The sequence below is a fragment of the Hyla sarda genome, chromosome 6 (genome assembly GCF_029499605.1).
Source record: "Hyla sarda isolate aHylSar1 chromosome 6, aHylSar1.hap1, whole genome shotgun sequence".
Lineage (NCBI taxonomy): Eukaryota > Metazoa > Chordata > Amphibia > Anura > Hylidae > Hyla > Hyla sarda.
This window is the reverse complement of record NC_079194.1, coordinates 289,488,045-289,512,491: the sequence shown is the minus strand read 5'-3', so window position 1 is coordinate 289,512,491 and position 24,447 is coordinate 289,488,045. Positions and strand designations below refer to the sequence as shown.

General features: G+C 46.5%; 1 protein-coding gene across 4 annotated transcripts in view; it reads right to left on the bottom strand.

Annotated features, from left to right (window-relative positions):
* The window catches only part of ABTB2 (ankyrin repeat and BTB domain containing 2), a 138,890-nt gene extending 116,738 nt beyond the window's left edge, over positions 1-22,152 (bottom strand). Inside the window, exons 1-3 of one of the 4 annotated variants that reach the window (XM_056527669.1) lie at positions 21,997-22,152; positions 18,755-18,919; positions 15,112-16,782 (exon numbers count right to left, since the gene is read on the bottom strand). In XM_056527669.1, the coding sequence (XP_056383644.1) occupies positions 15,112-15,973 (862 nt within the window). In that variant the 5' untranslated portion in view covers positions 15,974-16,782; positions 18,755-18,919; positions 21,997-22,152. Of the gene's footprint in view, positions 1-6,885; positions 6,967-15,111; positions 16,783-18,754; positions 19,076-21,996 lie in introns of those variants that run through there. The other 3 variants (XM_056527671.1, XM_056527670.1, XM_056527673.1) reach the window with 3 other exon arrangements.
* Between the last annotated feature and the right edge of the window lie 2,295 nt (positions 22,153-24,447).

The following is a 24,447-nucleotide window of genomic DNA, read 5'->3' as shown; positions in this document are numbered from 1 at the left end:
ATATTAGTGGGACAGCTTCAGTCTGTTGTTGCCTATGTCCAAGTGGCTTGCTGTAAAGCAGTGTTTCCCAACCAGTGTGTCGCCAGCTGTTGCAAAACTACAACTCCCAGTATGCCCGGACAACCTTTGGCTGTCCGGGCATGCTGGGAGTTGTAGTTTTGCCACAACTGGAAGAACGCTGGTTGTGAAACACTGTTTTAACCTATTAAAATAGTTATGTATCACCAATCAGGAGAAGTGTCCTTTGCATGCACACTATCTTCTGATGGCGGAAGACTTTTCGGTGTCCTTGCTTACTTTTAACTTGCCAGATTTTTTATTCAATTAGCCGTCTACTGAGTCAATTACCTTTTTATTATGTAGGAGAGATGAGAAAGGTCGGTCAACATTCCCAGGAATCTGAAATTCGGATGGAGTTCAATGCATCGATTTTCTCACGTAGCCAATTTTTTTTTTTGTAAAGCAAAATGACCTTTTTCTGAAATCAGAATCCCCAAAAGATTTGAAAAAAAAATTTGAGATTTAAAGGGGTACTCTGCCCTTAGACATGTTATCCCCTATCCAAAGGATAGGGGATAACATGTCTGATCGCGGGGGGATTCGGCCTCTGGGGACCCCCGCGATCTCCGCCACGGCACACCAGTCTTCCGGTGCACAGAGCTAACTCCACTCCGTGACAAATAATTGGCGAACACAGCCGCCACGTGTACTAGCCGCCACGCCCCCTCTCATAGACATGAATGGAGGGGGCGTGACGTGACATTACAAACATGGGGGCCCCAGGCTTCCATGTTCATGAAAGCTGTAGTGCCGGCCCGGCGATCAGACATGTCCCTCCGCGATAGGGGAAAACATGTCTAGGGGTGGAGTACCCCTTTAAAGGGGTACTCCGGTGGAAAAAACATTTTTTTTTTAGGTCTTTATAAGTCAACTGGTACCAGAAAGTTAAACAGATTTGTAAATTACTTCTATTAAAAAATAGAAGAGTAAACAAGACAAAAATAGGAGGCACCTGACTAACACTGCTGAGGATTAATATGCAATACAATGGAAGTCTATGGAATGAAACGGTTCAATGATTGCTGAAAATACGGTGGTGCCTAGGAATCCCGAAACACAAATAAGCAAATAAATGAAGCAAATTAATCCGGCAACTCACCGCAACCATAGGTAGTTCAGCGTAATGCGGCTGCCACTGATGTCCGGGATGGTACGAGAAGCTCAGAGGCTACAAACTGGTAGGTTTCGTGCAGTTTCACTTCTTCCGGCCTCATCATGAGGCCGGAAGAAGTGCAACTGCACGAAACCTACTGGTTTGTAGCCTCTGAGCTTCCCACACCATCCCAGACATACATGGCGGCCGCATTACGCTGAACTACCTACGGTTGCGGTGACTTGCCGGATTCATTTGCTTCATTTATTTGCCTTTCTATTAAAAAAAATATTTACCCTTCCTGTACTTTTTAGCAGCTGTATGCTACCGAGGAACTTCTGTTCTTCTTTTACTTCTTTTTTGTCTCGTCCACCGTGCTCTCTGCTGACACCTGATGCCCGTATCAGGAACTGTCCAGAGCAGCATAGGTTTGCTATGGGGATTTTCTCCTGCTCTGGACAGTTCCTGATACGGACATCAGGTGTCAGCAGAGAGCACTGTGAACAAGACGAAAAAAAGAAATTAAAAAAGAACAGAATTTCCTTGGTAGCAAACCGCTGCTAAAAAGTACAGGAAGGGTAAAGATTTTTTAATAGAAGTAATTTACAAATCTGTTTAACTTTCTGGCACCAGTTCATTAAAAAAAAAAGAAGTTTTCCACCGGAGTACCCCTTTAGGCAGAGGCGTAACTTGTAGCTTCTGGACCCCAATGCAAAATCTCCAACAGGGCCCCATGTGCCATTTATAATACATGTCCCTTATGGGGCACATGTGCTTTGAGGCCCCAGAAGAGCACCAGGGCCCGATGCGACTGCTACCACTACACCCCCTATAGCTACGCCCCTGAATTTAAGTAAAAGAAACATGATTAATATAAATTGTGATTGCACTTGGTTGCGGTATATATACTACTAATATATATGTCTCGGGGGATGGAAGGGGGGGGGGGGGTCGCAGCCCGGGACATGAAGGATAATGAGGTCATCATCTCCCGTCTGACTCAGGCTTCTTCTGTGGCCTCAGGCAGCAACTCCGCTCGGGAACCAGATGTCGAAAATAAAATCACTTGTACCAAGATCCAGATGATTTAATCACTGAAAAGGGAAAGCGGAGCTGACCACAGCCAGTGCCTTGTGGCAAATTCTCATAAACATGTGGCTGAAAAAAAAAATTCTAAACATTGAGAAGGGGCTCATTTGGTTCTGTTCACATGCGAGTTGGCGGCTCTGTCCGTGGTGGATTCCATCATATTTCACAGGAAGAAGTAACACTATTATTCTTGTCAAAGTAATGGGCACCACAACCAGACTGGGCGAACACCGTGGTGGATTCGGTCGTCCTTCATATTCATTTTGCTGCTTTTATGAAAAACTAATGCAAAAACCATCCTCACTTTGGGTCAAAAAACTGACTTAGGCAACGTTCACACGACGGAATTTCCAAACAGAATCAAGAGGAAACATCTGCCGCGAAAATCCCGACTCGGCCTCCTGCAGAAAGAATTGACATGTCAATTCTTTCAGCAGAATCCTCTCGGAAATGCACTGCCGTCTATGGAGACGTCGCATTTCCGAGCGATCCTAGTGCCGGCATGTTCTGCTGGTGATCGTTATTAGTTTTTTTTCTCCAGGCGGTGATTCTGCAAATATTCTGCGGTGAGAACATAGTGTAACACTAACACTTTCAAGCCTCGCATAAAGGGGTACTCCGGCCCCAAGACATCTTATCCCCTATCCAAAGTACTTATCAGCTGCTGTATAATACAGAGGAATTTCTTATCTTTTTGAATTTCTTTTCTGTTGGACCACAATGCTCTCTGCTGACACCCCTGTCCATGTCAGGAACTGTCCAAAGTAGGAGCAAATCCCCATAGCAAACCTTTCCTTCTCCGGACAGAGGTGTCAGCAGAGAGCACTGTGGTCAGACAGAAAGGAAATTCAAAAAGAAAATAACTTCCTGTGGAACATACAGCAGCTGATAAGTACTGGAAGAATTAAGAATTACAAATCTGTGAGGTGAGATGTAGACCGGCACTGCTGATAGTCCGATGCATAGAGCTGCTGGACAGGTGAATAACTAGACTTGCGGTGGTGCACAATCAAATGAAATGGCAGAAAGCTTCAGATATTCCAATAGAAAGAAAATCAGATGGCACTCACCAAAGTCGTGGTTTCTTATTCTTTATTCAAACGACATAAAAGCAAAGTTGCGTGTCAGGCAGCCATTCAGGCAAGGACGCCGGGAGCCTCCGCGTGGAGGTGACAGCTGTATCGCACTTCCGTGCTTCTTCAGACCATACCCACTCCTGGCGTGTTGCCGGTAAAAATACCTGCGTGACGTCATGGGAAGAGGTGGGGACTTGTATTGAAAAACATACAAAAAGTGAAAAAGTGAGTATAAAATATTAAAAACAAGTCTCACGCAGGAGTATACATAGCAAATGCTAAGGTTCATACAAAAACACTTAAATCCAGTTTATCGTTCATGCCCAGGTTCCCCTGGGCTTCCGTGCACATGATCCAGCGAGCTTCTTATTGCAGGAGAGATTTACGTCTGTCCACTCCGTCTCTATGATTAACTCTTTCTATACCGAAAAATTTTAAATCAAGTGGGTTACCATTGTGTGCTTGCCACATATGTTCTATAATTCTCGGAGATCCCTTCTTGCTACGTAAGATTCCGCGAGCATCTGTACTCATTACATTTTGTATGTTTTTCAATACAAGTCCCCACCTCTTCCCATGACGTCACGCAGGTATTTTTACCGGCAACACGCCAGGAGTGGGTATGGTCTGAAGAAGCACGGAAGTGCGATACAGCTGTCACCTCCACGCGGAGGCTCCCGGCGTCCTTGCCTGAATGCCTGCCTGACACGCAACTTTGCTTTTATGTCGTTTGAATAAAGAATAAGAAACCACGACTTTGGTGAGTGCCATCTGATTTTCTTTCTATTGGAATAATTTACAAATCTGTTTAACTTTCTGGCACCAGTTGATTTTAAAAAAAGGTTTTTCCACCGGAGTACTCCTTTAAGTAATTGTTTCCCACATGTCCTTTAATGCTCTCTGTCTACCGTCTCCCAGTGACCGAAGAATTGTTTTGCATTTGAGGCTCCAAAGTTCGTCTCAACCCAAAAAAACAACTAATTGCTTTCATATATTTCGCGGAAGGTTTTGGAAAATGTTCAGACAACGCCCTGCCGGGGTTTTAAACATCTGGATTGAAGACTCTGTGTAACAGCAATTGAAGCAGCACAAAGCTGCCCCCGATATGATGTAAACAGTTAACAAGGCTGGAGACTTTACGATAAAAATCAGCAACAATAAAAAAGGGAAAGTGTTAGAATGTGCCCGGGCTCCCGTTCGGAACATCCCCTAAGGAGTACAGTAGAGTCAGATTCAATAAACCAATGAGAAAATGCAATACAATATGGCGCACAGGGGTCATCTGGTTTAGAAAAACCTTTTTAAATACCCTATTAGGAAATTACGGGTCAATAAAGGGTGGAACCCATTCAGGACTCTCATCTGTTACAGAGGAGAGTACCTACATAGAAGATCTCTTGCTCTGGAGGACTCAGTACACTCCTCAACTCTACCGGTAGCCGGGGGTTAAGTCCTGGGGAAAAAAGTGTGGAAACTCACCCATGATTTCCACTCAAGGGCTAGTCCTGCAGGACTCCAGCTAATGGGAACAGTGTTCCTGTTCTGGAAAAAGTGCAGGAACTCTGTTCCTGTGTGTTCCTGCAGGACTTGAGCCCTGCAGTTGGCCCATCCATTTCAATAGGAACAGTGTAATGCTTCATTGCCCCTGTGGTGGCGCTGCAGGAAAATTGAAAAATTGACAAATGCAGTTCCTTATGGACTTATTCACATAACCCCTCTTCCCTACCATATTAAGATGGGTGATTATTTGAGTAACAGTTTCCTTACTGTCATCTAGAACCAGTCTACCCATTCTCCTCTGACATCAACAAGGCATTTTTCTCCACACAACTGCCACTTACTGGATATTTTTATTTTTTTCGGACCGTTCTCTGTAAACCCTAGAGATGGTTGTGAGTGAAAATCCCAGATCAGCAGTTTGTGAAACACTCAGACCAGCCCATCTGGCACCAACAACCATGCCACGTTCGAAGTCACTTAAATTCTCTTTATTTTCCATTCTGATTTTCAGTTTGTCTTGACCACATCTACATGCCTAATTGGCTGATAAGCTATTTGTGTTAACAAGCAATTGAACAGATATACCTAATAAAGTTGTCAGTGAGAATATGGGCAGTATATGTATATGGACTGAACATAGTCAATGGGGCTGTGACAGTATGGGCACGTATTGGTCAGCGTCCCATTTTCACAGGAATCTGACGTATATCTATAGTATAAGGACAAATCAGGGTTATGTAAACGAGGCCTCAGGGAATTGCTACTCGTGGAAATTCAGATGGTGCCAAATGGCTTTACTTTGACTTTCTTTAGAAGAAACAATTGTCCCAGTCCCAAATATGTTGCCTTGTAGCCTAAACCTAGAATGCTCTATCGGAGGTGATGATAACTATGTATAGATACAGATGTCGGAGGAGGGAGCGGGACTGCTTTGATAATATATACAGTATATGTAGGACCCTGCGGACCACCACCATGTAAATCCATCAGCAGCACATAAAGCACAGCTGTGTATGGACATAGGATACAAGCTGCAGACACATTTGTGGGGCCAAAGTCAGGAACTTCTCATTCCTCATGTAAAGGAAACAATAATGTGGACTTTCTCCTAAAGTGAACCTATAGTTATCACGAGAGAAAAAACATTTTAATTTACCCTTTTAGGGAATTTTAATTTACCCTTTTAGGGAGTTAATAGAAGGGGATGCTCTGTTTGGTATCCTAACCCATGGAGGACCTATAATGTCCTTTGATACATAGACAATCCATTGAAATAAATGGGCTCTGTGTAATGCTTAATTTCTCCTGTGGAGGCACTGCAGGGAAATTGAATCTTTACTACCAGGTTTGGCTACAAATTAGAGCTGATTATTGGGGGGGTCCAAGCATGGGGACACTTCATAATCTGCTTATGGTCAAAAGTGGAGACCACATAATGCAGAGAAGGTTGTCTGGATCAGGCTCAGGAGCTTAGCCCATATCATTCGTGGCAATTGCCATCCCCCTACAGTGTCCAGGTCCAGCAGTATATCTGATCCTGTCTTTTTAGCCCCCTAGATGCTTCAGTCAATAGCGACTGTGGCATCTAAGCGGCTTATAACTCAATCATGGGTTGGCCAGTAGTTAGGTGTGGCAGTCAGGGGCCTTGTTAAAGGAGTAGTATCATGTACAGAAACTTATCCCCTAGGATAGTGTAGTGTCAGGGTGCGATGTAAGGTGTAGGAGCAGATGGTGTTGCCCAGAGGTAGATGGTGTCAACCCCTTAGTGTTCATGACGCAAGGGCGTGGTTTGCCTATGTAACCACCCGAATGTAGCACGGCTAGTCCTAGGTTAGGCAGGGCACATAATAGTCCAAGGCCAAGTTAGGTTAACGGTAGCTTTACTGAGGTAGACAGATGGTAACAGTCTTTACAGCTAGGCCAGGATCCCAGAGAGGTGACCAGTAACACAGGGGACCTCGCAGCTTGCTGAGACTTGCAGTGACTTGACAGACTTTAGCACAGCCACGCTGAATATCATTGACTTGACTGAAGATAGTGACAGCAGACAGAGATGACTTGACTTACTGACTTGTGGCTGCAATTTAGGCTTGAGGCCTCCAGATGTGCTGGATACTGGCTCTGAGACATCTGGGCTGGACTTGACCTCAGGATCTAAGAGAGTGACCGTAGTACCTCCCCCTCTTATAAAGGGGGGCTGAGCAAGGATCCTATAGGCTAGCTGCGGGTCATCTGGTCACCTGGTGCTCTCTGGGTAACAAAACATGTGACTTAAAGGGGTAGTCCAGTGGTGAAAAACTTATCCCCTATCCTAAGGATAGGGGATAAGTTTGAGATCGCGGGGGGTCCAACCGCTGGGGCCCCCTGCGATCTCTCTGTACGGGGCCCCGGCTCTCCGCCCAGATAGCGGGTGTCGACCCCCGCACGAGGCGGCGGCCGACACGCCCCCTCAATACATCTCTATGGCAGAGCCGGAGATTGCCGAAGGCAGCGCTTCGGCTCTGCCATAGAGTTGTATTGAGGGGTGTGTCGGCCGCCGCCTCGTGCGGAGGTCGACACGCCCCCTTCCAGCGGGCTGTCGGGGCTCCGTACAGGAGATCGCGGGGGGCCCCAGGGGTCGGACCCCCGCGATCTGCAACTTATCCCCTATCCTTAGGATAGGGGATAAGTTGCTCACCACTGAATCACCACTGGACTACTCCTTTAACATATGACAACCATTACCATGTGATCATATCAAAGGTCCTTTACACCTTATGTACAACCTTTACACTTTATGGGGGAACACCGCAGGTGAGCCCTGAGGATGTACAGGGACTCAAGCTGATAGAACTGTAGGATGATATCCCGTACTGGGTTATCACAATAGGGTATACGTTTTAGATTGCGGGTGTCCGACCGACTGACTCTCCTTGGGAACAGTGCGTGTCAACCCCTGTACGAAGTAGCGGCTCACACATCCCCTCCATATATCATAGAAATATATGGAGAGGGTGTCGGTCGCCACTTTGTGCGGGGGTTCGACACGCGCCTTTCCCGAAGAGATCTGGGGCCCCTTACGGGAGATCTTGGGGGGGGGGGGGGGGTCCCACTGGTTGGATAGGGGATACGTTTTTGTACATGATATGTCTCCTTTAAGCCCTCAGGCCGTCCATCTTAGTACTCCTAGTAAAGAGGTCAGATCACAATATACTGCAGTATATACTACGTATAGGGGGAGATTTATCTTAACCTGTCCAGAGGAAAAGTTGCTGAGTTGCCCATAGCAACCAATCCAATCTCTTCTTTCATTTTGCAGAGGCCTTGTTAAAAATGAAAGAAGCCATCTGATTGGTTGCTATGGGCAACTCAGCAACTTTACCTCTGGACAGGTTTTAATAAATCTCCCCCTACATAATACATATTATAATGATTATAAGACATAGTATTGCGGTGTTAATGTCCCCTAGGTGCAATAAAAATATACAGGCCAAAATGGCGACAAATTTTCCGACTCAGATGTGAATGAGGCCTAACAGCGCTCTGTGCGCCACCTGTGTTTACTCACAATCTATAGGGCTGCTCTTTGTATACCCGGCCTTTGTGAAATACATCACAAGACTATGTGAAGGAAGTTGTGTGACTGAGTTCCCATCCACCATGTGTCCACTTTACCTCATAAGAAGCGTGAGGGGAGAAAAACCTGGCGTCCCATACCTCCGTACAGTGCGCGGTATCTTTTATATCCACAACAGAGGCCGCATCCACATGTGAGATGTGTTTATACAGGTGTACGGCAGCCATTCACATCCAGCCGCCATGGAATGCTCACAGGGGTGTCCCATGAAAGAAGGGATAGGCTGCCCTGACTTGTCTTCGCCATTGTCCCTTGCTGAACTCACAACATTGCATACGCATCAGTGTTTTCCAAACAGTGTGTCTTCAGCTGTTGCAAAACTACAACTCCCAGCATGCCCGGACAGCCGTTGGCTGTCCGGGCATGCTGGGAGTTGTAGTTTTGCAACAGCTGGAGGCACACTGGGTGGAAAACACTGCTGTACACACTAGTCACGCTTGTATAGTTCCCGAACCCTACACACTGGTAATCTCCAACCAGTAGCTTTCTAATGGTTGCAAAACTACAACTCCCAGCATGCCCTGACAGCCTGCACCTATGGTCTAAGTCAGTGGCCAACCCAACTTACATCTCTCCTGCTGTTGCAAAACTACAACTCCCAGCATGCCCTGATAGCCTGCATCTATGGTCTTAGTAAGTGACTAACTTAACTTACTCCTCTCCAGCTGTTGCAAAACTACAACTCCCAGCATGCCCTGACAGCATGCACCTACAGTCTAAGTAAGCGGCCAACCCAACTTACAGCTTATCAGCGGGTGCAAAACTACAACTCCCAGCATGATCCTGACTGCCTACAGCTATAGTGCAAATCAGTGGCCAACCCAGTTTATAGTCCTCAAGCTTATGCAAAACTACAACTCCCAGCATGCCCTAAAAGCCTGCACCTATGGTCTAAGTAAGTGGCCAACCCAATTTATATCTCTCCAGCTGTATCAAAACTACAACTCCCAGCATGATCCTGACTGCCTACAGCTATAGTGCAAATCAGTGGCCAACCCAGTTTATAGTCCTCAAGCTTATGCAAAACTACAACTCCCAGCATGCCCTAAAAGCCTGCACCTATGGTCTAAGTAAGTGGCCAACCCAATTTATATCTCTCCAGCTGTATCAAAACTACAACTCCCAACATGATTCTGACTACCTACAGCTATGGTCTAAATCAGTTGCCAACCCAATTCATAGCCCTCCAGCTCTTACAAGACTACAACTCCCAGCATGCCCTGTTAGCATGCACCAACGGTTTAAGCAAGTGGCCAAACTAACATACGTCTCTCCAGCTGTTGCAACACTACAACTCCCAGCATGCCCCAACAGCCTACACCTATGAACTACGTCAGTGGCCAACCCAACCTACATCTCTCCAGCTGTTGCAAAACTACAACTCCCAGCATGCCCTGACAGCCTGCACCTACAGTTTAAGTAAGTGGCCAACTAAACTTACAGCTTATCAGCGGGTGCAAAACTACAACTCCTAGCATGATCCGGACCGCCTACAGCTACGGTGTAAATCAGTGGCCAACCCAATTTATAGTCCTCAAGCTGTTACAAAACTACAACTCCCAGCATGCCCTGACAGCCTGCACCTTCATTCTAAGTAAATGGATAACCAAATTTACATCTCTCCAACTGTTGCAAAACTACAACTCCCAGCATGATCCTGACTGTCTACAGCCATGGTCTAAATCAGTGGCCAACCCAATTCATAGCCCTCCAGCTGTTGCAAGACTACAACTCCCAGCATGCCCTGATAGCATGCACCTACGGTTAAAGTAAGTGGCCAACCCAACTTACAGCTCTCCAGCTGTTACAAAACTACAACTCCCAGCATGCCCCATCAGCATGCACCTATAGTCTAAGCAAGAACCACCCTGATTTACCCCCCTCAGTAGTGCCAAGGGCTCCTTATTGCAGTGTACAGTTAACATATGCGAACCATTGGGCACACAAAGGACCCAGAGCAGAGCGGTGTTGGCAGGAGGGCGAGAGGAGACGCCGCAGTCCCCATATGTCACGCACACAATGCGCCCGTCTGCTTATTAAATGTCTCCTGTGTCACCTCTGATCCTGATCAGTCGTGGCAATTTGCATACATCAATATTCAAACATATTCAGCGTGTCTGGGGATAGAGATAGGAACATTTATTGGTGCAGGGGGGGCAAATGGTAATTTGGGGGGGGGGGGGCATAATGAGATGCCAGGCTGGTAATTCATTCCGCTCTATTATAATCCTCATTTGTGTACGGGGTAAGTGGCAGACACCTAATGTATGAGATTTGATTGGCAGGTTGGAGGTCATTCGAAATAATACACAAGATCAGTGTTTCCCAACCAGGGTGCCTCCAGATGTTGCAAAACTACAACTCCCAGCATGCCCGGACAGCCAACGGCTGTCCAGGCATGCTGGGAGTTGTAGTTTAGCAAGAGCGAGCCTCCAGCTGTTGTTAAACTGGAAGCTCTCTGTTGCTAAACTACAACTCCCATCATTCCCAGACAGCCAAGTACACAAGAGCAGTGTTTTTTAACCAGAGTGCCTCCAGATGTTTCAAAACTACAACTCCCAGCATGCCTGGACAGCCAACGGCTGTCTAGGCATGCTGGGAGTTGTAGTTTAGCAAGAGCAAGCATCCAGCTGTTGCTGAACTGGAGGCTCTCTTTGCTAAACTACAAATCCCATCATTCCCAGACAGCCAAGTACACAAGAGCAGTGTTTCTCAACCAGGGTGCCTCCAGATGTTGCAAAACTACAACTCCCAGCATGCCCGGACAGCCAACGGCTGTCCAGGCATGCTGGGAGTTGTAGTTTAGCAAGAGCGAGCCTCCAGCTGTTGCTGAACTGGAGGCTCTCTGTTGCTAATCTACAACTCCCATCATTCCCAGACAGCCAAGTACACAAGAGCAGTGTTTTCTAACCAGGGTGCCTCCAGCTGTTGCAAAACTAAAACTACCAGCATGCCCGGACAGCCAATGGCTGTCTGGGCATGCTGGAAGTTGTAGTTTAGCAACAGCGAGCCTCCAGCTGTTGCTAAACTAGAGGCTCTCTGCTGCTAAACTCTCTGCTGCTAAATAGCCTTTGCTGTCTGGGAGTGATGGGAGTTGTAGTTCTGCAACAGCTGGAGGCACCCATGTTGGGAAACAATGCACAAGAGTTTGGTTAAAGTGATATTCCGTCTATAGCCTACAGCCGCACGTCAACTTATATTATGCTATGTCAGTAATGAAAACTTTTGAGGAACTTTTGCCACTTTTGGTGGCTTTTGGATATGGCACGCCATAAAGGAGCCGCCTGTTTTAGGAAAAAATACCGTATGTTAGGTATAGAAAAACAGAGCTAATTCCTTGTCTCCATTCACTTCAATGGAACTGGGCTGCAATACCACACACAACCTGAGGACAAGGGTGGCGCTGTCATTGGGATAGGTTAAAAGTTTTTCATAACTGGAGTACCCCTTTAAGGCAACAACATTTGCAAATTAAAGGGGTTCTCCGACCAATCTTGTAGGAAAAGTCCCTAGACAATAAGCTGATCTGGGACCCCCAGCGATTATCTGTAGTCTGTAAGAAGAGTGTTCAGTTCCCTTGCAGCACCCTCACAGGTTAAATTAAGGTTCTATGGAATGCCATAAAGGAGCCGCATGTTTTAGGAAAAAATACTGTATGTTAGGAATAGAAAAATAGAGCTAATTCCTCGTCTCCATTCACTTCAATGGAACTGAGCTGCAATACCACACACAACCTGAGGAAAAGGGTGGCGCTGTTTTTTTTTTTTTTTTTTTTGTTTGCTTTTAGGAAATCAGCTCTGTCTTTCTAATCCTGGATACCGCTTTATAATACCTTCATTAAAACTTCAAAAAATGCGCTATATGCAAATAGTGTACATGGAGTTACCGGGGGAGTCCCACACAGTGTCCATTCACATCAATGAGTTATCTAATACAGGACAGGGCAGGTCATCCAGAGATACAGAGATATAGAGAGAGAGAGACTCTTGGTAACTCTTCCTTATGGTCAAGACAGTGATAAAGAATAGGGGACCTCCGCCATCCCACCCCCGTCTAGGGTATATGAAAATGAGACTTCCAAACTGGACACTTATATTTACCCAGTGCAGTGATGAAGTCCTTGGAAGAGCAGTGAAAACACAAGTTCATGCATTCTCTGTGGAGCTTCCGAACATTGATGAGAGCTGAGCTTGGCAAGGTTTGGAAGCCCCATAGAGAATAGATGGAACACTGGCCGCACATGCACACATCTTTTGTTACCATGATTGGTGGTGGTCTTAGCTGTCAGAACCCCTCACTCATCCTCTAGATCATGTGTCTCCAAACTGTGTGGACTCCCAGCTGTTGCAAAACAACAACTCCCAGCATGCCCAGACAGCCAACAGCGGTCTGGACTCGCTGGGAATTGTAATTTTGTAACAACTGGAGGTCCACAGTTTGGAGACCCAGGATCTATATGTCCACAATTTGGAGACCTAGGCTCTAGAGGTCCACAGTTTGGAGACCTAGGCTTAAAGGGGTTCTCCGGTGCTTAGACATCTTATCCCCTATCCAAAGGATAGGGGATAAGATGCCTGATCGCGGGAGTCCCGCCGCTGGGGACCCCCGGGATCTTGCATGCGGACCCCGTTTGTAATCAGTCCCTGGAGCGTGTTCGCTCCAGGTCTGATTACCGGCGACCACAGGGCCGACGGCGTGTGACGTCACTCTCCGCCCCTCAATCCAAGCCTACGGGAGGGGGCATGATAGCTGTCACGCCCCCTCCCATAGACTTGCATTGAGGGGCGGAGCGTGAGGTCACACAGGGGCGGAGGCGTGACGTCACACGCCGCCGGCCCCGTGATCGACAGTAATCAGACCCGGAACTAACACGCTCCGGGGACTGATTACAAAAGGGGTGCCGCGTGCGAGATCACGGGGGTTATCAGCGGCGGGACTCCCCCGATTAGGCATCTTATCCCCTATCCTTTGGATAAGGGATAAGATGTCTAAGCACCGGAGAACCCCTTTAAGAGGTCCACAGTTTGGAGTCCTAGGATCTAGAGGTCCACAGTTTGGAGACCTAGGCTTAAGAGATCCACAGTTTGGAATTGATGTTCTGTAAGTGGCTGCCATACATACAGTATATAGTGTCGCTTATCTTACAGGGAAATTGGAACACAGTCGGGCTGTCCCCATATACAATATAGTACTAATAGGATTCAACACGTTTCCATAGACATTAGAAGAAAAGGTAAAGGTCTAATGTGTTTAGGGGTCTTCTGGGGGTTGAGAAAAATTAATTGGCCATATTGCACTCTTTTGGACGCCGTGCCCGGGATGTCCGCCATCATCCCCTCCCTCCGATCTCCATGTGAACTAACATACTCAGCTAAGCCAAAAAATGTATGTTTATGGGGGGTGAGAGCTGTAACTCTTGGTGGGCAGCCATCGTTCATCATCCCAAACGGCCAACTTGAAAGTATCCGAAGTATCATGTGACCTGTATGGGAAGGTTTTTGGAACAATCTTTCGGGGGGTCAATACATCTGACCACCATCCCTTTTGATGCGGTACTATTTTTTGGTGCATTCTTACGAGATAAAATGCTTTGTTGCAGAAAGTCGGACAAAATTATACAATTATGGAACAAGGGCAGACACAGATTGCGTATGGACCCCTGTACGAGAACAGTCTACGGCCCCATTGCCTTCAATGGTTCATGATAAAATACCCCACTTGTTTCTCTCTAGGAATCTTATGTAAACTAATGTACTTCATAGGTCACAGTTACCAAGTTTGCCACATGAACTTGAAGAACCCTCCTCTGTGGGTTACACAAAAACCTCTGAATGTGGTGAACATAGTCATCAGAAGTGGAGCAACAATGTGTGGACAAGTGGCAATGCTAATACCGTGACAACCCAAATTAGGTTGGACCAGCCAGGCGGCAGGGTCAACAGAGATTGTGTCACCTTTGACTAATATAGAACAGCTGCCTTACAACATGGGTCTCAGGAAGCCCAAGACTTCAACGAGTGATGGCTCGTGGTCTCCAAAGACTGGTCCAGAAGTGTAGACCAGTGTTGCCCAACCAGGGTGCTTCAGCTGTTGCAAAATTACAGCTCCCAGCATGCCCGGACAGCCTTCGGCTGTCCGGGCATGCTGGGGGCTGTAATTTTGTAACAGCTGCAGGCATCCCGGTTGGGAAACAGTGGTTTAGACCATAGTTAGAAAAAAAAATGTCATCTATACTGCGTTCTAATAACGTTAACCCCACATAATGTAAATTCAGTCTATGTCCTGCAACTACAAAAGTATTTAGGGTCGAAATAAGACTACTAATGCAAGAACCAGCCTTTCTTAGATGATGAACCTAAGAGGACTGGTGTAGAGCATGTCCTATGACTGACAACCTCACCCTTACCCCATACACATGCCCCACTGTTATCCAAACATCTCACAACGGCAGACACAGCTTGTAAAAGAGTCTGTGTGTAGAACACAAGCTTGTAGCTGTCAATCATCATCACCACAAGTGTAAAGGTGCTCCGCTCTATCTGACCACCATGGGATTATAAATAGAAAGAATTTAGCCTGGTGGCCCCCCAAGTACTTTTCCAAGGTGTGAAAAATCTCAATCGTGAATCCTACTGGCACTATATTGATCAATAGATAAGATTTAGATGGTGTCTTACCATTGGCGTTCTTCCCACAGATTAAGTGCTCGTAGGGCTGTAGGACTCCCCATAGTTCAGCATCATTGTTGATCGCCATTTCCAGGGCATCAAGTGATATCTCTGCCCCGTCCGACCCTTGACTTGCCAAAACGCGGCTTCGTATTTCTTCCAATAAGTTCTCCATACAGGCTGTCAAGCATATAGCCGCGTACTCGTGAATCCGCACTGATATTCGAGTGTCCACCATCCACCTGAAGAATCTTCCCACTGACATGGACAGTCCGCAGCGAGCAGATTTCCCTTGCCGCAGTCCATCACCGGCACTCATGCTGTAAAGGGACAGAGCCCGGACCGTGGCCAGCGTGCAGCTTTGGGACAATGCCCAGCTTAGGATAAGTTTCATGGCACTCTGGATTTCATACCGTGTGCACTTGGCATGAAGAACGCTGAGGCGTTGGGCTTCCCTTGATATTCTTATAAGAGGCCTCCTCAACAAGACCGACATTCTCCGTACAGCATCTTGGGAGAATTCCCACTTCATCTCACCATCCCCTTTACCTGTTCGGAGCAGCTTTCCAATATCCTCATCCATCCACGGAAAATCCTCAAGCTCAGGTAGCCGGTGGCATCTGGAGAACATATCCACCACATCAGGGTCCTCGGTGAGGGCAGTATTCATGGTGTCCCAGCTGCTGTTTCGGCTATTCATGGATCCCGAGTAATACCACCAATTCCCACGGTGTTGAGAGGATGCCAGTGGCTGGGAGTTGGATTTTGAGGATGAGAGACTGAGGGACCTACAAGAGTCCTCTGCCCCATAGCCAGAGTCCAAGGTAAGGTCCTCCAAGGTCTTCAGGGTAGAACTATATATTCCAGCCATAGATACGGATGACAGGAATCCAAAAAAGAGAGAAGAACTGGCAACAATCCTTGAGTTTAATGAAAGCTCTCCATACTGTGACACCTTACGTGATGGACATCGCTCTCCTGAAGGTAGTGGTCAAGGACGTGTGCGCAGAATGCCATATTCCTGAGAAACGTAAAGATCCAAGGAAGAATATCCAAGAATTCTCTGGCTTTTAAAAGTGCAAATTGAGGAGAAATGGTGTCCGCCTGCGGGAATGGGGAAGCTTTTTGGTGAACGGATTTTTGCACAAGGGACCTAGGAGGACAGTGCTGCTCCCTATGGAGAAGCTTTCTGCAAACTTATTTCGGCTAACTGCCTGACACACACGGATCAGTCCGTATGCTGATTTCTCCAGGGCTGCGGCCAATCAGGAAGCTCCAGGGGAGGAGCAACACTGAAATGAAATCCAAGCCCCAGATTGTGCCCAGACCTCAGGCTGATCTGATACCTTTGTTTCATGTCTGGTCGACTAGAGAAGTTCAGTAAAAACTTCAGGATTTTCCTTATCAGATGCTCCTGGGGAACCAAACCCTATATACATAGATTGTAGGTACATGGATGCGACATTTTAATCCGACGACTACACAGTGTTCTGGAAGCACAATAGTCACTCGAGGGCGAACTTACTCAGATTTCAATCCGTCTCAGTTCGAAGAATCCATTTACCTCCCAGTGCAAAGTTTGTACATTCCAGTCCTGGCAGACAGAGACCCCCAACGCCCCCCACCACCTCCCACACTGAACACCAGATACGCAACCAGGTTTGCGGCTTGGCAAGAAACCTAGGCAGAAAAAAAAAGAGATGGATTTATATTGAGTAAAAGTGTGAGCTTTTAGGGCAAGTTCACATGGCGGATTTTTCCGCTGTGCAATCTGCAGCTTAAATCTAAGACATAGCCTTGAGTTTCTGTTATGGATTTGCAGCCTTTTCAGTGGAGTTAAAGGGGCATTCCGCTACTGCAGAAAAAAATAATATAGTGCCAGGGCCCTGGCACAATACTCACCAACCCCCAGCCCCATGCCAATCCCATTACAACTCTGATTCTTCTTCCTCTGGTCCCCACCGCACTTCTCTTCAGCCTGCCACTGACACGAGCGCTCGGATCAGGACCTTCCCAATTGGCCAATCACTGGCCGGTACAATGAATGGCGTGAAGGTCCTGCTCCGAGCGCTCGTCCTGGTGGGGGACCGGAGGAAGAAGAAGCAGAGCTGCGGTGAGACCTGGGCTAGGTATGTACAGTTACATTTAAAGGAGTAGTGCAGTGAAAAATAACTTAGTTATAGATCGCGGGGGTCTGACCGCTGGGACCCCCGCGATCTCCTGAACGGGGCCCCGGCAGTCTCCCTGCAGGAAGACTTGACCGACACAACCCTCCATGTATCTCTATGGAATACATGGAGATGGCGTGTCATCCGCCGCTCCGTGCGGTGGTCATCACACCCCCTTCCAGCAGACTGCCGGCGCCCCATTCCAGAGATTGCGGGGGTCTCAGCGGTCGGGCCTCTCGCGATCTATAACTTATCCCTTATCCTTTGGATATATTTCACTACACTACTCCTTTAGTAACCATAATACTTCAAGTGCTTATCAGCTGCTGTGTAGTTCTTTCCAGTCTGACCACAGTGCTCTCTGCTGCCACCTCTGTCTGTGTCAGGAACTGTCGGGAGCAGGAGAGGTTTGCTATGAGCATTTGCTTCTGCTCTGGACACTTCCTGACACGGACAGAGGTGTCAGCAGAGAGCACTGTGGTCAGACTGGAAAGAACGACACAACTTCCTCTGCAGTATACAGCAGCTGATGAGTACTGGAAGGATTAAGGTTTTTAAATAGAAGTAATTTACAGATCTGTATAACTTTATGGGACCAGTTGATTAGAAAACGGAGTACCCATTAATTTGAAATTTTTTTTTTTTTTACCTCCGGAGTACCTCTTTGAACCAGTTATCCAGAATTGGAAAAAAAAACATATCTGTATTAAAAAAACACAGCGCCACACTTGTTCTCAGGTTGTGCGTGGTATTACAACTTTATTCACTTTATTCGAACTGAGCTGCAATACCACACACAACCTGACAACATAAGTGGTGGTCTTTCTGGAAGAAAGCAGCTATGTTACATCTAATCCAGGACAACCCCTTTTTAAGTGAACCTTTCGTCACTTTTAGGCTGCATGAACCATGAATCATTAGGAGGGCCCCCGGTGGCTTAGGTTCCCTTTAAGTAAAAGTTATTGGGGGAGATTTATCAAAACCTGCGTAGAGGAAAAGTGGTGCAGTTTCCCATGGCAACCAATCAGATCGCTTCTTTCATTTTTCACAGGTCTCTTCAAAAATGAAAGAAGCGATCTGATTGGTTGCTATGGGCAACTGCACCACTCTTCCCCATTGTTCCCTGTTATCAGACATTTTAGGATTAGCAGATGGTCTTGATACAATAGAGCAGCCAGCGTTTTCCCAACCAGTGTGCCTCCAGCTGCTGCAAAACTACAACTCCCAGCATGCCCGTACAGCCGTTGGCTGTCCGGGCATGCTGGGAGTTGTAGTTTTGCAACAGCTGGAGGCACACTGGTTGGGAAACACTGCTAAAGAGGCTTTTAGAATAATTTTAATTATACCTTGTGGTAGGTATCATGTTAGGTGCGAATGACTTTTCTAAGTCAGGAGTGACAACAGCGACACCTACAGGTCACACATAGTAATATGTTGATTTTTAAATTCTACAAAAATAAGGGGACAAAAAGAATATGTATAACCCGGAGCCGTTTGCCCCATATTCCTACAAACTGCTATCACAGCCTTGTGGAATCAGCGTTGGTCCTGTTGTCATCTGTGGGTGAAGAAAAGCTGCTCAGGAACTAGACCAGAATGGTCACGGATGCTGCCACCGCCTCCGAAACCCAGAATAAAAGCATCAATCCCTGGTGGAGATAAATTGCATCTCATGATCAATCCCCAGTGTCCATACGATTTTACTGTCTAGTCACGAGACATTATGATGTCTTTACTGTGTGATGGTTGTCGGCTTGTTCAGCTTGTAGGAAACAAAAACTATATCTCTTGCCACTAGAGCAAGACTACTAGAGCAGCCGGTCATCCACTAGGACAAGACTACTAGAGCGGCTGGTCATCCACTAGGACAAGACTACTAGAGCAGCCAGTCATCCACTAGGACAAGACTACTAGAGCGGCTGGTCATCCACTAGGACAAGACTACTAGAGCGGCCAGCCTTCCACTAGGACAAGACTACTAGAGCAGCCAGTCATCCACTAGGACAAGACTACTAGAGCGGCCAGTCTTCCACTAGGACAAGATTACTAGAGCGGCCGGTCATCCACTAGGACAAGATTACTAGAGCAGCCAGTCATCCACTAGGACAAGACTACTAGAGCAGCCAGTCATCCACTAGGACAAGACTACTAGAGCAGCCAGTCATCCACTAGGACAAGACTACTAGAGCGGCTGGTCATCCACTAGGACAAGACTACTAGAGCGGCTGGTCATCCACTAGGACAAGACTACTAGAGCGGCTGGTCATCCACTTGGACAAGACTACTAGAGCGGCTGGTCCTCCACTAGGACAAGACTACTAGAGCTGCCAGTCATCCACTAGGATAAGACTACTAGAGCGGCCAGTCATCCACTAATACAAGACTACTAGAGCGGCCGGTCATCCACTAGGACAAGACTACTAGAGCGGCCAGTCATCCACTAGGACAAGACTACTAGAGCGGCTGTCATCCACTAGGACAAGACTACTAGAGCGGCCGGTCATCCACGAGGATAAGACTACTAGAGCGGCTGTCATCCACTAGGACAAGACTACTAGAGCGGCTGTCATCCACTAGGACAAGACTACTAGAGCGGCCGGTCATCCACTAATACAAGACTACTAGAGCAGCTGGTCATCCACTAGGATAAGACTACTAGAGCGGCTGTCATCCACTAGGACAAGACTACTAGAGTGGCCGGTCATCCACTAGGACAAGACTACTAGAGCGGCCGGTCATCCACTAGGACAAGACTACTAGAGTGGCCGGTCATCCACTAGGACAAGACTACTAGAGCGGCCGGTCATCCACTAGGACAAGACTACTAGAGCGGCCAGTCATCAACTAATACAAGACTACTAGAGCGGCTGTCATCCACTAGGACAAGACTACTAGAGCGGCTGTCATCAACTAGGACAAGACTACTAGAGTGGCCGGTCATCCACTAGGACAAGACTACTAGAGCGGCCGGTCATCCACTAGGACAAGACTACTAGAGCGGCCGGTCATCCACTAATACAAGACTACTAGAGCGGCCGGTCATCAACTAATACAAGACTACTAGAGCGGCTGTCATCCACTAGGACAAGACTACTAGAGCGGCTGTCATCCACTAGGACAAGACTACTAGAGTGGCCGGTCATCCACTAGGACAAGACTACTAGAGCGGCCGGTCATCCACTAGGACAAGATTACTAGAGCAGCCGGTCATCAACTAATACAAGACTACTAGAGCGGCCGGTCATCCACTAATACAAGACTACTAGAGCGGCCGGTCATCAACTAATACAAGACTACTAGAGCGGCTGTCATCCACTAATACAAGACTACTAGAGCGGCTGTCATCCACTAATACAAGACTACTAGAGCGGCTGTCATCCACTAATACAAGACTACTAGAGCGGCTGTCATCCACTAATACAAGACTACTAGAGCGGCTGTCATCCACTAGGACAAGACTACTAGATTCCAAAACAATTTTACTCTTGTCCCCAATAAATTGTTTCTTTGCTTATTGATTTGTAACGTCTTATTTTCTCTTTCAACATCATTAAATGGTAGACTGACAAATGTTTTATGAAAAAGGAAGGAGAAGAGTGTTTACAAAAGAGGGAAAAAAAGAGATAATGGATAGGAATAGAAAAGGGAAAAAGATTGAAAAAAAAGTTAACACAAGAAAGAAAAAGATTGAGAATAAAAAACAAACAGGAAAAAAACAAAAAAAATAAACAAGAGTAAAAAAAAAAGAAAGAAAAAACGATCATTGGAGAAAAACAATCAGAAAGCTAGAGGGAAAAAGTGAGAAATAGAATGAGAAAGGGAGAAAAAGAAAGAAAGCATCAATGTGTAAGATCAAAAGTGAGAGAAAACCAATACAGAGAGCGAGCGCAAAGCAGGTGTTAAAACAAGACAGTTTTTTTTTAAAGATGAGGGGACACTAATGATTGCGACACAGGAATAGATGAGTGGACACTAATTACTTTGACACAGGGAGAGATGAGGGGACACTAATGACTGTGGCACAGGGGGAGAAGAAGGGACATTAATGTCTGTGACAGAGAGAGATGAGGGGACAGTAATGACTGTGACTCGGGAAAGATGAGGGGACACTAAAGTCTGACACAACGAGATGAGAGGACACTAATGACTGTGGCACAAGGGGAGAAGAAGGGACATTAATGACACACAAGGAGAGATGAGGGAACACTAATCATTGACACAGAGAGATGAGGGGACAATAATTACTGTGGCACAGGGAGAGATGAGGGGACACTAATAGTTGACTCAAGGGGACAATAATGACTGACAGAGGGAGAGATGAGGGTAAAATAAAATGGAGAGATGAGGGGACACTTAGATGAGGGGACACTAATGTCTATGACACAGGGGAGAGATGGGGAGCACTAATGTATGTGACACAGAGAGAGATGAAGGGACACTAATGACTGTGGCACATGCCCTCTCCTTTTTTTACTGCCAAGATACAGTTTTCGTGGCCCTTTTTCCTCTATAAAATAGTGATTATTAGTATAGGCGTTTTTTCTTTGGCAGTCCTTTCTTCTGTAAGTCGTTGGCCCACACGTGCCTCATTTACCAGGGTGATGTGCGACACACAAACTATTTTTTAACCTGTCAAAACATTGCAATAAACCAGTGAGCGAGCTTTTGTTTATTGGCTGATCACTGGCCCTGGGTAACAGGATCCTTAGAAGACAATTTTCCTCACCTTTTTGAATACCGGCAGTTTAGCCCCTTACATGCTGAGGGCATTAGTGTCTATGACAGAGGGGGGGACCACTCTTTCTGGCCATTGACACCCAGCAAGGCGATCACAAAATGCCAGTGGTTACCATAGCAACCAGAGGTCTGACAAAGGCCATCAGCTTCTGCCTGTTAGGCCATGCCCGGGCCACGTCTTAATAGACTGCCTGTCAGTGTTCCCTTCCAAAGCATTGTACTAGCAACCACATAACTTATTTTCATAAAGTACAAGCAGAATACATGGCGTTGCCTGGTGTAATGATGATGAAGAAAACGGTGTCCCCGTAGCAGAGGGTGTGCGTGGCTCAGCCAATCAGGCGATTAAGCATTTGAGCAACTGCAGGAGTCACATTCGGCTATGGGGATACATTTAACTTCATTACACTGGTCTTCCTACCTAAACCTTGTAATAGCGGAAAAGCAACAACAGCGCTCTTTTCCTCATATCCCGTCAACCTATCCGGACCTCGTATCCCGTCAACATATCCCATCCACGTATCCCAAACTCCTATCCCGTCCACGTATCCCATACTCCTATCCCGTCCACGTATCCCAAACTCCTATCCCGTCCACGTATCCCAAACTCCTATCCCGTCCACGTATCCCAAACTCCTATCCCGTCCATGTATCCCAAACTCCTATCCCGTCCACGTATCCCAAACTCCTATCCCGTCCACTTATCCCGAACTCCTATCCCGTCCACTTATCCCGAACTCCTATCCCGTCCACGTATTCCGAACTCCTATCCCGTCCACGTATTCCGAACTCCTATCCCGTCCACGTATTCCGAACTCCTATCCAGTCAACGTATACCGAACTCCTAGCCAGTCAACATATCCCGACCTTAAATCCGGAACTCATATCCCGTCAACATATCCGGAACTCATACCCCTGATGAAGCTGCCCATGCACAGTGAAACGCGTTGCACGTCTTTGGAATAAATACTGCTTTTATCTTCACATCCCTGACTGTATGGATCAGTGCCATTTGTAATTCCTGCTTACAACTCGAAAAGCTGTTTTTGATGTCTCCTATATCCTGGGCAGGAAGGCTGCAGATCTGAACCACATCATTGTTATTCGATCTCTACTGTTGTGTATGTTGGTACAAAACCTTCCTGGTGAGCAGTATACTTCTTAATCTGCCCTTGGTGTTTTTACACTATGAAGCGCTTTTTTTTCCTTCTCTAGACCTCATATCCCGACCTCATATCCTGTCAACATATCCCGACCTCATTCTCCTACCTTATATCCTGTCCTCACATCTCTGTCCTCCTATCCAGTCCCCCACACTAACTATTCTTTGCACCTGCCGGATAGTGTTCAGGATGTTTAAAAGTCCCGGGCAATCTCTGCAGCCCGAGAGTGACACAATCAGGAGATGTACCGGAAGTCCCATAGATATGCATGAAACTTCAGAGGAAAAGCCCTACCCTTGCATAAAGGGGTGGGGGTTTAGGAACAACTTAACTCTGGAAACCATTATTTTAAAATCAACTGGTGTCAGAAAGTTAAACAGATTTGTAAATGACTTCTATAAAAAAAAAAAAAAAATCTTTACCCTTCCAGTACTTCTTAGCTGCTGTATACTACAGAGGAAGTTCTTTTCTTTTTGAATTTCTTTTTTGTCTTGTCCACAGTGCTCTCTGCTGACACCTCTGTCCGCATCAGGAACTGTCCAGAGCAGCATAGATTCGCAATGGGGATTTTCTCCTGCTCTGGACAGTTCCTGATACGGGCATCAGGTGTCAGCAGAGAGCACTGTGGACAAGACAAAAAAGAAATTCAAAAAGAAAATAATTTCCTCTGTAGCATACAGCTGCTAAAAAGTACTGGAAGGGTAAAGATTTTTTTTTAATAGAAGTAATTTACAAATCTGTTTAACTTTCTGGCACCAGTTGATTTAAAAAAAAAAAAGTTTTCCACCGGAGTACCCCTTTAAGTAATACGTAACCAAGTTGTAACAAAATATCTCCAGCCCTATACATAAAAAGACATACGTATGGTATCTGTCGTCATTCTGTCAAAAGAGGGATGCCAACATATACTGTAGCAGGCCCTATTTATTTCAATGGCCCAAACAGCGTCACTTCGTGACTTCGTAATCGCCACCTCCCGCTATTATACACTAATTTGAGGGGACACTGCGTGTATGGGTGTCCCATCAAATTGGTGTATAGGAGCAGTAAGCGGCCGAACTGAGACACTAGGTGATGCCGATGTATACTGTAGCGTACTGCAGCAGGCCACATTCATTTCGATGGCCTATAGGCCATCGAAATGAATGTGGGCTGCTGCAGTACGCTACAGTATACATCGGCGTCACTTTAATTCAGAAACGCAGTATGAACAGGGCCTAAATCCCCTCCACACCCCCCCCCCCCCTAAAACAGAACAAAATATGTAAGAAATGTTG